This window comes from Etheostoma cragini, chromosome 6 (genome assembly GCF_013103735.1).
Source record: "Etheostoma cragini isolate CJK2018 chromosome 6, CSU_Ecrag_1.0, whole genome shotgun sequence".
Lineage (NCBI taxonomy): Eukaryota > Metazoa > Chordata > Actinopteri > Perciformes > Percidae > Etheostoma > Etheostoma cragini.
The window spans coordinates 27,878,914-27,893,151 of NC_048412.1; the positions used below are offsets into that span (position 1 = coordinate 27,878,914).

Sequence of the window (14,238 nt, forward strand, 5' to 3'; positions counted from 1 at the left end):
CCCCGAGATGCCCGGTTACCCCCGAGATGCCCGGTTACCCCCGAGATGCCCGCTCACGCGACAAAAAGAAAAGTTGATGACGAATGCGTGTTTTCAACAAGACATGGACCGCCATGTGTTTCTTTACAGAAATTAAAGGTAAAGCCGTGTTCTTACTCTGTGGTGCAGAGGTTGCTGTGTTTAAAGATTATAATTTGAATCGCCGCTACACAACGAAGCACGAGGATAAATACGGGAATCTGTCTGATGACGCGCTGATGGTTGATGGTAAAACTGCAAACCCAACTAGGACTTTTTACCAAACTCCCCTCCCCAGAGATGCAGTTTCAATCAGCAATTCAATGATTGTATTTTTTCTTCTTATTTTAATTTCATTTTAATTTCACATACCCTAATATAAATATTTAAGGATTAAGAGTTTAAATAAAAACATTAAAAGCAATCTGCGTTTGTAAAAAGTTAAGTTAGGTTAAATGAAATTATTATTATTACTATTATTTATCTTACGGTATATCAAAAATAATATTGAGCAAAATTTAACTGAAATATTGTTGATGTGGCCCTCCAGCAGTGCTCGGGTTGCTCATGCGGCCCTCGGTAAAAATTAATTGCCCACCCCTGGTCAAGGGTCTAGGGTCTAGGTTGACCAGACGTCCTCGGATTTAGGGGACAGTCCCCGTTTTTGGTTGTCTGTCCCTAACTAAATACAGAAGCAAAAAACTACCTCTGTCCCTCTTCTGTTTTTAAAGACCCAACATTAGGTTTTTCAACCAGATTGATAGTCAGTATGGTAATGTCCCCGTTTTTCTCCCTTTTCGGGGATTATGTTCCCAGTTTTGATCTCGGACGGCTGGTGAATTTATATCATTTCAGAATATTCTATTACTGTTAAGCCCACTATGAATATTAAAAAACGCCTAATCATGTCTCCTGTATCATAGCTACATGTATGACCTTTGTATCAATAAAAAACATGAAAATCAGTTTTGTATTCAGTGAGATTGATTAATTAAATGCGCTCATTTGCGCCCCCTATGTTAAAATACAGGGGGCATAAGTATACACCCCCCTATGTTAAAATACAGGGGGCATAAGTATACACCCCCCTATGTTAAAATACAGGGGCATAAGTATACAACCCCCTATGTTAAAATACAGGGGCATAAGTATGCACCCCCCTATGTTAAAATACAGGGGCATAAGTATACACCCCCTATGTTAAAATACAGGGACATAAGTATACACCCCCTATGTTAAACTCCAATAGAGGTAGGCACATTTTTATTATAAAAGGCCCAGATGCTTGTGTAGCCTTATGTGCACATGTATGTAAGGAAATCATTGCTCTATAGTGCTACTAGTGGTAAAAACTCCACAGGTTACCTTAATGCAAGGGATGGGAATACAAAACATAAACACACTTGAAAGTTCAATCTGTTACTTACCTGCTTTAAACTGGGCTCCCCATAGCGTATCGGGGTAGCAAAGAGTTCACAGTTGTTTTTCAAGAGGTGATACTTGCACAGGTTTCCAACTGATTCCTCAATTCGCTTTTTTATTTCATCCTTGACTTCTTTGTTATCTTGTGGATTGGAGCCAGGTTTATCAAGGTAATTTTCCTTAAGAATTGTTGATTTTTGCTTCACCTGTTCAAGTTTATCAAATTGAGCCTCAACAACGGAGCATCCTGCATGCTTTTGGTTTTCTGTTTGTGAGAATAAACATTTACATATATTAAATATAACATGACATGCTTTTTTATTTTCTCTTTTCATTTGCATCAGAAATGGTTATTGACCAGCCTTCAAAGAAATGTTGTTTATGTTGTACTTCCAGTCTCTAACTTTTCGTTGTCTAACACGTTTTAGTGATATTACTTCAACTAATGAAAAAAAAATACTCCAACCCTGGAAATCCAGAGTTCTCCTAAGAGCACAATTTGAATTTGATCACGAGTTACTCTCTCTGTCAGATTTGGGTCTGGATTTCCAGGCTACCAACTCATGGCTTAAAACTGAAAGGAGCCATTACATCATGTCATTTTACATGTGTTGCATATGTGGTACATTCACGTGTGCATGTCCCCGAATTTATCACAATATATGTGTATGTGCATAATTCTATTTGCACTTTGTCTTACTACACATACTTCCGAGGTGATATATGTCGTTATCTCCTTGGCCGACGTCTTCTTTTGTACTTGGGCCCACATAAACAGCATAGTGCTTGTAGAGTGGTGTATTTTTAACACACATTCTCTCAAATGCAATGATGTCTCCAAATTGGAACTGGTAACAGAAGAAATCAGATATGCATCTATCAGTCTTTCACATTGAGTGCAAATCAGTACATTACAGTCAAACTGAATACAAAAGCTACAAAAAAAGATTAAAGACTGTTAGAAAAACATCAAAAATGTAGATTAAAAGCAACAAAGATGCAGAAAAAGTTACAAAAAAACAAAAAGGACAAATGTTCAATAATGCATCAGAAATCAATAAAAGATCCAAAGATGTTGAAAAAAGGGTCAGAAGCGCAGGAAAGAAATCCTGCTGAAAATGTGCCAAAAATACTGAAAGAACTACAAAATTACTTCAAAGAAAAATGAATAAAGCAAAAAAAGGTTGAGGAACAACTATGGAGATAGAAGAAACATTGGCTGTTGGTAGGAGATGAGATGCGAGCAGTGTGTTATGTCACATACAGCAGTTTCATCAATACTCTCTGTTAGCGGGATCCCCAGCAGAAGGATCAAAGGAACCAAGATTGGGTTTTTCATTTTTCCAGCAGTGGAGAACTGGCACGGTGAAAAGAGAACATGTAACAATTAATCATGATGGACATGACGCACACACACACACACACACACACAACAGACAGTTGAACAGTGGACTTACCACTAAAGTGTTTGTATGGTCTGATGATTGGAGAAATGAGCTTAGCACCCTGGAAGTACACACATAAATATTACATTACATTTAGCTGACGCTTGCATCCATAGCAACATGCATGGTGAAAAGAGGAGAACATGTAACAGTTACTGTAATTATGCTGGGCGTGATTAACACACAGGGTCAGTTGGACAGTATATTTACTGTTGATGTGTGATAACTAGAAAATTTCGCAGACATTTTATCAGTGTGCCTCCTACTTGGTGCAATAAAACTTAATAAAAAAAAATAATAAGTGTCTTAACCCTTCAGAGATATAACTTTTTAAAACCTATTTAAGATGTTAGCACGTGTGTGTGTGTGTGTGTGTGTTTGTGTGTGTGTGTGTGTGTGTGTGTGTGTGTGTCTGAGAGACAGACAGACAGACATACAGAGTATGGTTGCCTGGTTACTAAGGACCAATGGGAAGCCTTTCATCTCTGTGATGTCATCTCTTTGATCTGTAATCAGTTAACGACTGCACCTGGCACCTGCTGTCACCAGCTATTCAGATACTGAACAAGCTCTCAAACAAATGATCATATCATCAAAGGGATACTAGCTATCATAAAATGAGGTTCTCGGGGACACCAGAAGGCCTTTGTGAACGTATTGATATAACATTTCTGTGAATAAACTTAGAAATGTGGGCGTATCAGCGATGTAAAAAAGTGCTTCGCTCTGCGTTCTGCCCAGAAATGTGGACGACGTCAATGGAGGAAGATTGGGAACTTTTGTCATTTGAAAGTATGCTGAGCAAAAAATAAAATTAATATCGCATACATGCATATTGACTGAAACTGGACACGAATACCTACGTTTTGATGTATAAATTGTCCTTGACAAGTTAGAATTGTTGGTGTAGGAGCAAGTTATAGAGAGAGAATCAAGAGGATTTTTTTAATCTCCCCACTCTGTCCTCCATTCTAGCCTCAACATTCACCACATACACACACATTGGAAAATCTGAGACGGTCTGAAAACTGGACGATACGTAAACTGGGATTTGGGAGAAACCGTGCTTGATATCTGAACGCCCATTCAGCCCAATAAACGCCAAAGTCTTGTCTTTGGTTTAAACTTGTAATCATGTTACTACGTTAAAGCATGGCCATACAGCACAAACCGAAAGAGGTGGTGTTTTGAGCGATGTTGAGCGATTTCCCGAACATTTCCCATTTAAGTCAATGAGAAAAGTTTTGCCGTGTTTTGCCGATTTCGTGAAAACCACGTGGCAAATCTCTTAGAAAAGTCATAGCACACCATTCCCGATCATTACACACGTTTCGATGTATTTTGTGTGTGCATGTTGGCCACGCTCCAGGACTAGTAGCGGGACGAAAATCTGGCAGAAGAATAATAATAAGTATGGGCAATAATAGTCATTGCGCCGATTGCTGCTATTGCAGCACATTGGCACAGGGCACACTGAACAATCGTAGTAGAAATGAGACACACATTACTTTTCATTTTGACACACATTCTGACACTTTTATCCAAAGTGACTTCCAATGACGGTTTGAACCATTCTCTCTCATATTCACAGTCACAAACTTTGGACTGTAGGCGCCCCGGAAAAAAAAACACAAACAGGTAGACATGCAAACTCCACAGAGAGAGGAGTCTTCTTGTTGTAAACTAACCACTGGGCAGCTGTGACAGTGTCACTTAAAAAGAAGCATTTGGTTGAATGAAATAGTTTTTTGTCACATCTGCCACTTCCTCACTGCCCCCAGGCCCACAATGCATCTCTGAGGAACTCTAAACACCTGCCATTCTCCGCCTGTCCACCAGATAACATTTAGACTTTACCACCAATCCTGGCATCCACACAGCATTACCTCAACAGCTCAACAGTAACTTTAACCCTTTCACACCCTCAACTGCAAGTTAGAAATCCCTGAAGGTGTAACTTCCCCTATGTGCACCTGCCTGGTGTCTTCTACCTGTGTTTTGGCCCACGGTCTATTTAGGACCTGCCTACCTCGCCCCTCTGGATTATTCTGCCTGATCAGTTAAACATTGATGTAGTAAAGCCTTTGTTCTTTTAACTGTTCTGCCTCAGTGTCTGCATTTGGTTTCTGAACCCATTAATTAACATCAACTAATTATTATAGTCGCTCAGAGGTTGATTTGCTGTTTTCACCTGCAGCTCCATAGAATCGGCCAATCACAAACAGCGACCTCACACACAAGACAGAAGCAACCAAAAACATTTTAAAGTGAAAATCTGTCAATTTTGATCAGCAACCTGAGGTCAGAATTCTTAGCAGGCGAATAACTTCCAGTCTCAGATCTAACATGTCATGAAATAGTATTCTGTAACCGATGTTCATTGGAGAATGAATAGCAGCAGAGGTCTTACCTTCTTCAGTGAGACGGTGAAAGCCTGTTGAAGCAGAGGAATTCATCTCCTTATATACACTAAGAACAACACACCAGATAAAATCACATCTTCATCCAGCCTATCGTGGTCATGGCTGTTCACGTTACTCACATCAACGCTTCAACTCCCAACAGGACCATCTCAGATATGGAAGACATTTACATGTGTTTGACTAACTCTACTCTTTCTGTCAAAGCAATGCCTTGGATCCCACTCATTTCACAAGTCACATGCATGTTTCTAAAAGCTAAAATGTTTCAGGTAAATACAGTGTTCTCCACTGAGAAGCAAGGAATAAACTATAAATTCTAATACACACACACAAACATACGTAATGTGTCACAAATAAAAGCAACCAGATTGCATTTTTAAAACAAACAAAATTACAACACACAGAACCAGGTGTTATGTTGAAGGTGCGTGAGACTAGGCCTGCACAATTTGGGGGAAAGTACAATTTTTTAGCTTAATATTGATATCACGACTCTCTGCCACGATTTGTGTAACGTTTATTACACGTGTATTTAAAAAAAATCAAAGTTGATAAAAATTAAATTGACATTTGATTGCCATTTTATAGCGGTTAATCGTGCAGGCCTACGTGAGACTGCTGCCAGGAAATTCAGCTTTAATCTCCATTATTCAAATTCAATGTTGGCCTTCAGGAGGATCTTTCTATTACCTTCAAACGATATTACACGCACTTATCAAGTGCGACTAGCAGAGGTAGAGAGTTTTTGACGTCTGTTTTAAATGCCTTTGATATGCAAAGGATGGTGAAAATTAAAAAGACAAACGTAGGCGTCTTTTACGAGGACCGTTTAAAGATAAAAGGTGAATTTGTGTTAACTAATTTTAATAGATGCCCAACAGTCAAAACAAGAGACTACTTGACACTCAGATAAAGTTCAGGGACATTTCTATCCTCTGAGTATTCAAATGGGAACGGTGGTGTAATGAGCAGTCACTGGTGACACACACACACACACACACACACACACATAATCTTCTTTATAAACGTCTATATACTATTCCTAGATTAAAAAAGGTCTGGTGCTTGTGTATCTGTTATAAGAGGGGAGCAGAAGATAATGAGTGGTTAAACACTACTTTTCATATCTATTATCTATAGATATTATTATGCTGTGGGAAACTATTGTGTTTATGTGTGGTATCTTTTTTATTTTATTTTTTTATTTTTATTTTCCCTAATGTTTGTATTGCATTTGTACAACGTGTTGTAAAGAGTTTTATCTGTTTTACTACTTTTTTATTTGTATTGTTGACTGTAATATCTTATTGTTGCTTTTTAGGGAGACAATTTTAAGATCTGTCCAGGGACAACGGATGAAAAATAGCCTTATGGCTAATTCTGGTGCATTTACAGCAATGTTGATTAATGTACACTGTCCCCGTCAAATAAATTATAATAAATAAAAAAAACTCCTCCAACCCTTGGTTCTAAACAGAGAAGCTGTAAGCTTTCAGTCCTTAATTTATAAGGAGATAAAAACGCCATTATCTGAAAAGAAAAGTTAAAAAAGCATCTAATCTTCAGGGTTGCTGGCACATTTCAAAATGTCAATTTTCCAGTTAGACATGTTTAATTAATACATGGGAGCGCCTTATGTTTTGTATTTGCGATTTTTAAAATTACTGCAATAAAATGCATATAAAGTTCACCCCCCATTTCTAAATATAAAGTTTGATTCTGAAGGCTCTGTAGTAAAAACATTATATGCATTTTTATTTTAACACTGAAAAGTCATAACTGCTGATTGTTGGCATAAATAACTTTTGCAACATTTTCTTTTAAAAGCTCTTGCTAAAACAAAAAGCATGTGATGTGAGAAGTTTGTGTTTAGCACAACAGCAAATGAAAGTAATGGACAATGAAACTCTACAAAGAGTTCAACAACACAAACCAACAAACACACTAAGACAGCTATTAACCAAGGCAGGCAACGTGTGCCAATCATCACTTTGGAACATTACATATTTATTCATTTTAAAACATGTTTACACGCATATGCCTGCAAGCGCTATGGGCTAAGATGGGCACGTAGTGGTTCATTGGTTCAGCCTGAGGTTACTACAGTCTTAATAGTTTGTTCCAGTATGCATTAACATTCAACATTAACATGACGTTCAAGGTGAAATGGAATGTGAAAGCGACATTATAAGTGTAAAAAAACACATTGAAAGTACACGCTGTTAATAAAACATATTAAAGGTGTGGTATGTCTCCTCTCTGTGGTGTCTTCCTCCTCATATGGCCATGGTGACCTGGATGAACTAGAGAGAGAGAGATATATATATATTCAGTGTTATTTTTTTATTCTTTATTTCAGACCCAGGTGATCCATATCAACATAGGAAACACACAGAACTTTAACAACTTACATCATCGTACTGAAATGAGGCGTTGCCAGTTCGGGTTGTGTCTCTTCTTTGGAACTGATCTGAAAAATACATTAAAACAGACGACTTTAAAAAGACCGCCACACACACACATATATTACACACACACACACACACACACACACACACACATTATTTATTTATATATACACACACTATATATATATATATATATATATATATATATATATATATATATAGTATCTTTCTGACTGAGCAAGTCATTAACACAACACCCACAACTGTAAAGGCTCTCCTCAACTCTTGTTTGGCAACATCTTGAACAAATGTTAAATTCAGAAGTTAAAAGAAAGAAGATGAGAAACATAACGTGCTAGTGGAGAAGTTGAGCTACAGGTGATCCAGCAGTGACCGTTAAACTGTAGCTGATAAATCTACAAAATAAAGCTCTCAATAAGCTGCCAGTGTGGGACCAGTGTTCCCCCCGTGACTTTATGAGGGAAATGGTGCTGTTTGGTATTTTATTTAAAGGCTAACTTTCTCAGATTTGATGCGTTCCTCGGCCCACTCACCGGTCAGCGCACGGAGTTTCACGCAACAGCTCACAAAGTCATCAAAGGTTATCCTGCCCTGCGAACTGAAGCGCTTCATGATGATGTTCATGGCCTGAGGGCTCAGGTTATAACCTGCAAAGAAACACAGAAAATCAATGACATTACCTGTATTTAAAAACAAAAAAAAACTAAGCTTAACCAAGTAATTTCCTTAAATTATTCAAGACAAACTGGGCGCCTCCCTAGGGAGGTGGTCCAGGCACGTCCAGCTGGAGGAGGCCTCGGGGAAGACCCAGGACTAGGTGGAGGGACGTCCAGCTGGAGGAGGCCTCGGGGAAGACCCAGGACTAGGTGGAGGGACGTCCAGCTGGGAGGAGGCCTCTGGCAAGACCCAGGACTAGGTGGAGGGATTATATCTCCAACCTGGCCTGGGAACGCCTCGGGATCCCCCAGTCGGAGCTGGTTTATGTGGTTTGAAAAAGGGAAGTTTGGGGCCCCCTGCTGGAGCTGCTGCCCCCGCGACCCGTCAAAAATGGATGGATGGATGGATGGATGGACAAACTAAAAATGAATAAACTACAAGAAGTCTAGGGCAGGGACAGGGTGTTTTGGTAAAATTGCCCGTACCCATGGCGGCGATAGCATGCTGCAGCTCTTGGCCCTCCACCGTCCCACTGCGGTCCCGGTCATAGGATGCAAAGGTCATCTTCCAGCCATTCAGAACCTGCCACAGGTCCTTGAACTCTGCAAAGCCCAAGCTGTTGGACCTGTCCCTCTGGGAAACCAGTAAGTCAAGGACCCATCACAAACTTACAGTTGTTACAACAATTGTCTCCATACTGAGTAATAATCCTCTTAAGAGGGGGAAGCTTAGCAGAAGAATAACTATATGATAATATGATTTAGTGTTCACTACTAGTACAACTCGATACTATGCTAATTTTGTTGGTAGTTTTAAAGAAGAAGAAGAAATGCGCCGAATGATTTTGGGAAGCTTTAGTCAGTTTAACAAGGAGAAGTGGTTTCATTTCCATTGTGCGCTGCATTGTAGGATAATAGTGAATTCATTATTTGTACTAACTTCTTTGAAAGTGCTTAATTTGGTCACTTTTCGAGTGCAAACTGCATTATCAAAACCCAACTTAAATTTAAAAAACAGATGGCAAAACATTAAGTATTGTGTATTTTTGGGTCTGTGTTTCCTGGTTTAGTACCCATGAAGGGACATAGACACAATGTGATACCACCTTGCAACAGTTTGTTTTTTCCCTTTGCTGTTTCAACCTATGCATAAAGAAAAAGTTTTCCCCAGGTTATTGTAAAAGAACTGCAGCAAATACTCAACTCTTCTCTTCACTCTGTCTATTTCCTACAGTCCATGAGAACAGCAGTTATTAAGCCACTCTTAAAAAAGAACAATCCAAACCTACCACTACTAAAAACAAACTTAAAATCTGTGCGAGCATGTGGAGGCGTGTGGCGTTCCCCAAGGCTCCGTTCTGGGTCCTCTTCTGTTCCACATCTGCATGCTCCCATTAGCTCTCAGATTATTGAAAACAACCAAATGTCTCACCCTAATTATGCAGTCACACAGATTTATATACCACTGTCACCAGGTGACTCTGGTCCAGTAAAACCACAGAGTCAATGCCTTCAACAAATCAATGATTGGATGTGCCAAAATGTTCTATAGCGAAACAACTAAAGAAAACAATTGTTCTGTGTTGATGGGTGAAGGATACATCGAGCATGCTGATCATCAGTCTGCAGGTCTCCAGGCTGAAGGCTGGAGGAAGTAAGCACATGGGCTAAGAACACATTCATATGGACAACTCCACAAAATCCTCATTAAATAAGACAAGAGTCTTCATTTGCAGGAAGTGAACAACAAAAACAGACATTTTAATTGGGTTGTTACCTGGCTTCATGCACCATCTGATGAGTCAATGTCTGGTGGGCCACTCTATACAATAGCAATAGGCTCAAATGTGTCTCAGGCTTAACAGAGCATTTCTGTTTTTAGTGTATATATTTAACCCTTGTGTTGCCTTCCCGTCAACAATGAAAAAAAGGAAGTTTTATTAAACGCCATTATTGCTTTTTCTGCCATTTTTGTAACTTTTTTAATGTTGTGGGTGTTTTTTTTAATGTTTTTTCCAAAGTTATTTGATATTTCTAATGTTGACATGTTCAGCGCTTATTTTCAAAGGCCCATTTTTGTGATTAAAAACACTGAAAAACGGGTCAAATGTGACCCGAGGACAACATGAGGGTAAATAGAAAGAGTCTGGTGTCCTTACGTTTGTATGAGCCAGAGATGCCCGAGTGTGTGAGGCAGCTCTGCAGCTCGTCTGCTGAGATCTGTCCATCCTGTCAGAGTTTAAGAAAACAGAAGGATGGGAAAGACACAAGGCCAACGTACAGTTAGATAACAATCAGCAAATTGCACAAAGTTTAGGGAAACATCAACGGTGTTATTAATATTAAATGTATATTGGCTGGTATTGTGGGGGTGTGTTACCTGTCCAGCTACAGCTGAAAAATATCCGTATAGAGGATCTTGCTGCATGGAGAGAGAGAGAGAGAAACAAGAAAGTTGTTGTTTGTGCAGCATTTAAGTAGTTTACATTATCTCAAATAAACCTCATCAATGTCTGTATAGCAGCACTTCATTTAAATATAATCAATACCAGCTGTCTGCATGCTTTGCATAGTCCACCAATGCTGACTCAGTGTGTTGACCCTGACAAGATTTCAAATTATCAGGTTATCTAGTGTGTGTGTGTGTGTGTGTGTGTGTGTGTGTGTGTGTGTGTGTGTGTGTGTGTGTGTGTGTGTGTGTGTGTGTGTGTTCCTCAGGGGCTGTAAAAAGGAACCCCCACCCTTGTTTTACCCTAACCTTATTGTAAATCCATCATAAAACTGATACAAGAGCTAAAAGAAATTGTAAATGATTGTAGACAAACGGTCAAAGTTTAACAAAAATCCAGTAGGCCCAAAATTTTACTCATAGTGGAGTATTTTCACAATGTGGGAACTTCTTGCACCAATGGCTAACACATCTTGAAAAGATTAACATTAAAACGTATTTGTAATCAACATGTAGCTTAATAACTTGTGCTGTTGGTTAGCTGATAGCACATCAAGCTAACTGACAAATATCAGGTGGTCATCTAAACATCTAATACACCTGTCGAGCTGCACACTTCCTTTACTGTCTCTGCATATTTCTGCCAACTCGACCGACTTCCGCATTGCTTGGAAAGGTCCTGTCCCACGCGATCCCTAGGATGGCGAAGGAATGTCCCGCCCTCCTCTGCCTCTGATTGGCTGTTTGCTTACCCTAAATCTAACCAAATCCTAGCCTGGTTGACGCCTTTGTTTTCTTTAACTGTCTTCCTGAATTGGTCGGAAGTTCGTCAGGGTTTTCCCAAACAAACCAAATCCTCATGCCGGAATTTAACCAATCCAACCAAATAAGCCAACGCGTGTTAGCCAATCAGAGGCCGTACTGAGGCCTTCGCCATCCTAGGAAACACAAATTCACCGTTTTCGTGCTCGGTGGACACACTCCGCTTTATTCACATGTTTATTACATTTAAAATCTTCCTTACCGCGACGCCACCAGGGCCAGCACCGTATCCTGGAAAGGCCATTATTCAATCTATTATAAAAACAAGAAAATTAGGAATTCAAGTCGAAATGTAGCCTAACACCCAACTTCTTCAGAGGCGTGTCTGCAGATGTAACCTTACTCAACCAAGAAAAAACACACCGGAAATGAGATTATAAAGTCTGAACGAGCCTGAAGCACCGAGGCGGGTCTTAATGTCAGTATATCCCGGAATGACCCGACCAGAGTCCGCCAGGAAACAGCCAGAAAAATGGGAAAAACCTGCGGGGTGTTTGTTGTTAAAGGGCCTGTTTCCTCCTCAGCGCTGCAGAGAGGGACCACGTGACCTCTAACTGACCAATCGGATCAAAGCAAACAGGAAAAACTGGCTTTAACTGTCTATGGGGGAAACTATAGACAGTTAAAGAAAAACATGTAATAAAATCAGATCACACACACACACACACACACACACACACACACACACATAAAATACACTCAGCGGTAATACTGGAAGAAGCTGGAATCAGAGAAGTCGAATATCAAATTAGTTAGTTATCAATTAATAGTTGACAACAAATAGATTTATCTTTGCAGTTCTACCTGTAAGTACCTGTAATCATGGAAATGTAAAAGTATAAAAATGTCCTCCGGGTTATTCTATTATTGTATCAGGTACGGGGCGGCTGTGGCTCAGCGGTAGAGCGGTTTCCTGCCAATCGGAAGGTTGGTGGTTCGATCCCCGCCCCTGCAGTCATTGTCGAAGTGTCCTTGGGCAAGACACTGAACCCCGAGTTGCCCCCGGTGCTGCGCATCGGAGTGTGAATGTGTGTGAGTGTTTATCTGATGAGCAGGTGGCACCTTGTACGGCAGCCCCGGCCACAGTGTATGAATGTGTGTGAATGGTGAATGTTTCCTGTAGATGTAAAAGCGCTTTGAGCAGTCGTTAAGACTGGAAAAGCGCTATATAAATACAGCACATTTACATTTATCATTAGATTTTATTACTCGTGCATTGTTGTAAAAGCAGGATTTTACTGTCGGAGTTGGTTGAGCTGGAGCTCGTTTTGATCTTTTAACTCATCATTGTTTTCATCATGGATTCACCTGCTGAGTGTTGTCTCAATTGATCGATTCATTGATCGGTTGATTGACTGGTGAAGCAGTGAAACAAGTGAGGAATGGTGTCACAAGACTTTTGCCATGTCTGTTTTGTCCAACCAACATTTCAGACCTCAACATTATACAAAATAAATATAACATTTAATCAACCTTTTCACACACAGTAGGCTGGTATGTGCCAATAAACACACACCTACTGTATAAAGTAAGTAAAGAACTCTGTTGAATCATTAGGACTTTCCAAATATTACATAATAATATAGGTTGCGAGCTTTAATCAATCACATACAAACCCACACATCCTTCATTTAAAGCTTTAGAAGGTAACTTTTTGATGCTAATAAATTAACGTAACATTCAAGCCGTTGCCAAATGAGTTGCTACAAAGCTAATTAAGACTCCGCAGCTCCACAACTCTCTCGGTTAATTTGTACCCTTCAGATCCATAAATGTCAGTGTTCGAGGTCAGTAGCCTACATCACACTCCTGAAAACACCATCTTGCTCTGAAAGGGGGTAATGTACTGCATTTACTTATCATTTAATACTGTAATACTTATTTAATACTTAACTATTTAATTTAATTACAGTGCGACATTCAATATTTAATCACTTAATCTGAGTACTGTGCAATATTTAATACTCAGGACTTTTGATACACAAATAACTATATTATTTGCATAATTTGTATACAAACCCTTTATCTTTCTTACTATTTTATGTATGTACAGTATATAGTGCACCACTGTAAAGGGGTTGCTTCAATCTCTCAGGACTCCACTCTGCACTCTCTGCCCTATCTACCTATACTTTATATTTCTGTATTTTATTTCCTTATATTTTGTATTTCTATATTTTGTGTCGACACTGTAAAGGTTTTGCTTCAATCTCGTTGCACAGGTGCTGCACTTGTGTATAATGACAATAAACGCTTTCTATTCTACTCTATTCTATTCTATTCTATGCTATTCTATCTATTCCATTCTATTCTATTCTATTCTATTCTATTCTATGCTATTCTATCTATTGTATTCCATTCTATTCTATTGTATTCTATTCTATGCTATTCTATCTATTGTATTCTATTCTATTCTATTCTATCTATTCTATTCTATTCTATTCTATTCTATTCTATGCTATTCTTTAAGGAGGTAGTCGATGTTTTAAAGCAAAACACAGACGTGCTCCTTTAATTGAAGGCATTACATCATTAGCTGAGACAATCTGTGTCATCAGCTTCTCTAAAGTGACT

The 14,238-nt window shown here is 39.2% G+C and overlaps 1 protein-coding gene and 1 long non-coding RNA gene across 6 annotated transcripts; both read right to left on the minus strand.

Annotated features, from left to right (window-relative positions):
- Positions 1 to 2,245: 2,245 nt before the first annotated feature.
- Positions 2,246 to 4,380, minus strand: LOC117945950. The gene is made up of 4 exons (XR_004656924.1): positions 4,360 to 4,380; positions 2,898 to 2,917; positions 2,701 to 2,797; positions 2,246 to 2,288 (listed from the first exon to the last, which is right to left on the minus strand). It is a non-coding gene; the product is annotated as an uncharacterized LOC117945950 (long non-coding RNA).
- A 2,565-nt stretch (positions 4,381 to 6,945) lies between these two features.
- Positions 6,946 to 12,215, minus strand: sri (sorcin). 5 transcript variants are annotated; one of them, XM_034873694.1, is made up of 9 exons: positions 12,028 to 12,215; positions 11,867 to 11,916; positions 10,774 to 10,815; positions 10,553 to 10,622; positions 9,995 to 10,038; positions 8,880 to 9,027; positions 8,271 to 8,387; positions 7,720 to 7,778; positions 6,946 to 7,611 (listed from the first exon to the last, which is right to left on the minus strand). In XM_034873694.1, the coding sequence occupies exons 2-9, from the start codon at positions 11,906 to 11,908 to the stop codon at positions 7,585 to 7,587; spliced, it is 549 nt and encodes a 182-aa protein (XP_034729585.1). In that variant the 5' UTR covers positions 11,909 to 11,916; positions 12,028 to 12,215; the 3' UTR covers positions 6,946 to 7,584. The 5 variants fall into 5 exon arrangements, with proteins under 5 accessions (XP_034729585.1, XP_034729583.1, XP_034729586.1 ...); XM_034873692.1 differs by having other exon boundaries at positions 10,774 to 10,818; positions 11,867 to 12,213; XM_034873695.1 differs by having other exon boundaries at positions 8,271 to 8,384; positions 11,867 to 12,211.
- Positions 12,216 to 14,238: the final 2,023 nt, after the last annotated feature.

What these genes read in the sequence shown, in the direction of transcription:
- sri (XM_034873692.1), bottom strand. Translation starts at nt 11,908, where the DNA reads ATGGCCTTTCCAGGATACGGTGCTGGCCCTGGTGGCGTCGCG. An exon ending in TTTCAGCTGTAGCTGGACAG is followed by an intron (nt 10,623 to 10,773) that starts GTAACACACCCC and finishes AAACTCTGACAG; the next exon opens with GATGGACAGATCTCAGCAGA. An exon ending in CCTCATTTCAGTACGATGAT is followed by an intron (nt 7,612 to 7,719) that starts GTAAGTTGTTAA and finishes CTCTCTCTCTAG; the next exon opens with TTCATCCAGGTCACCATGGC.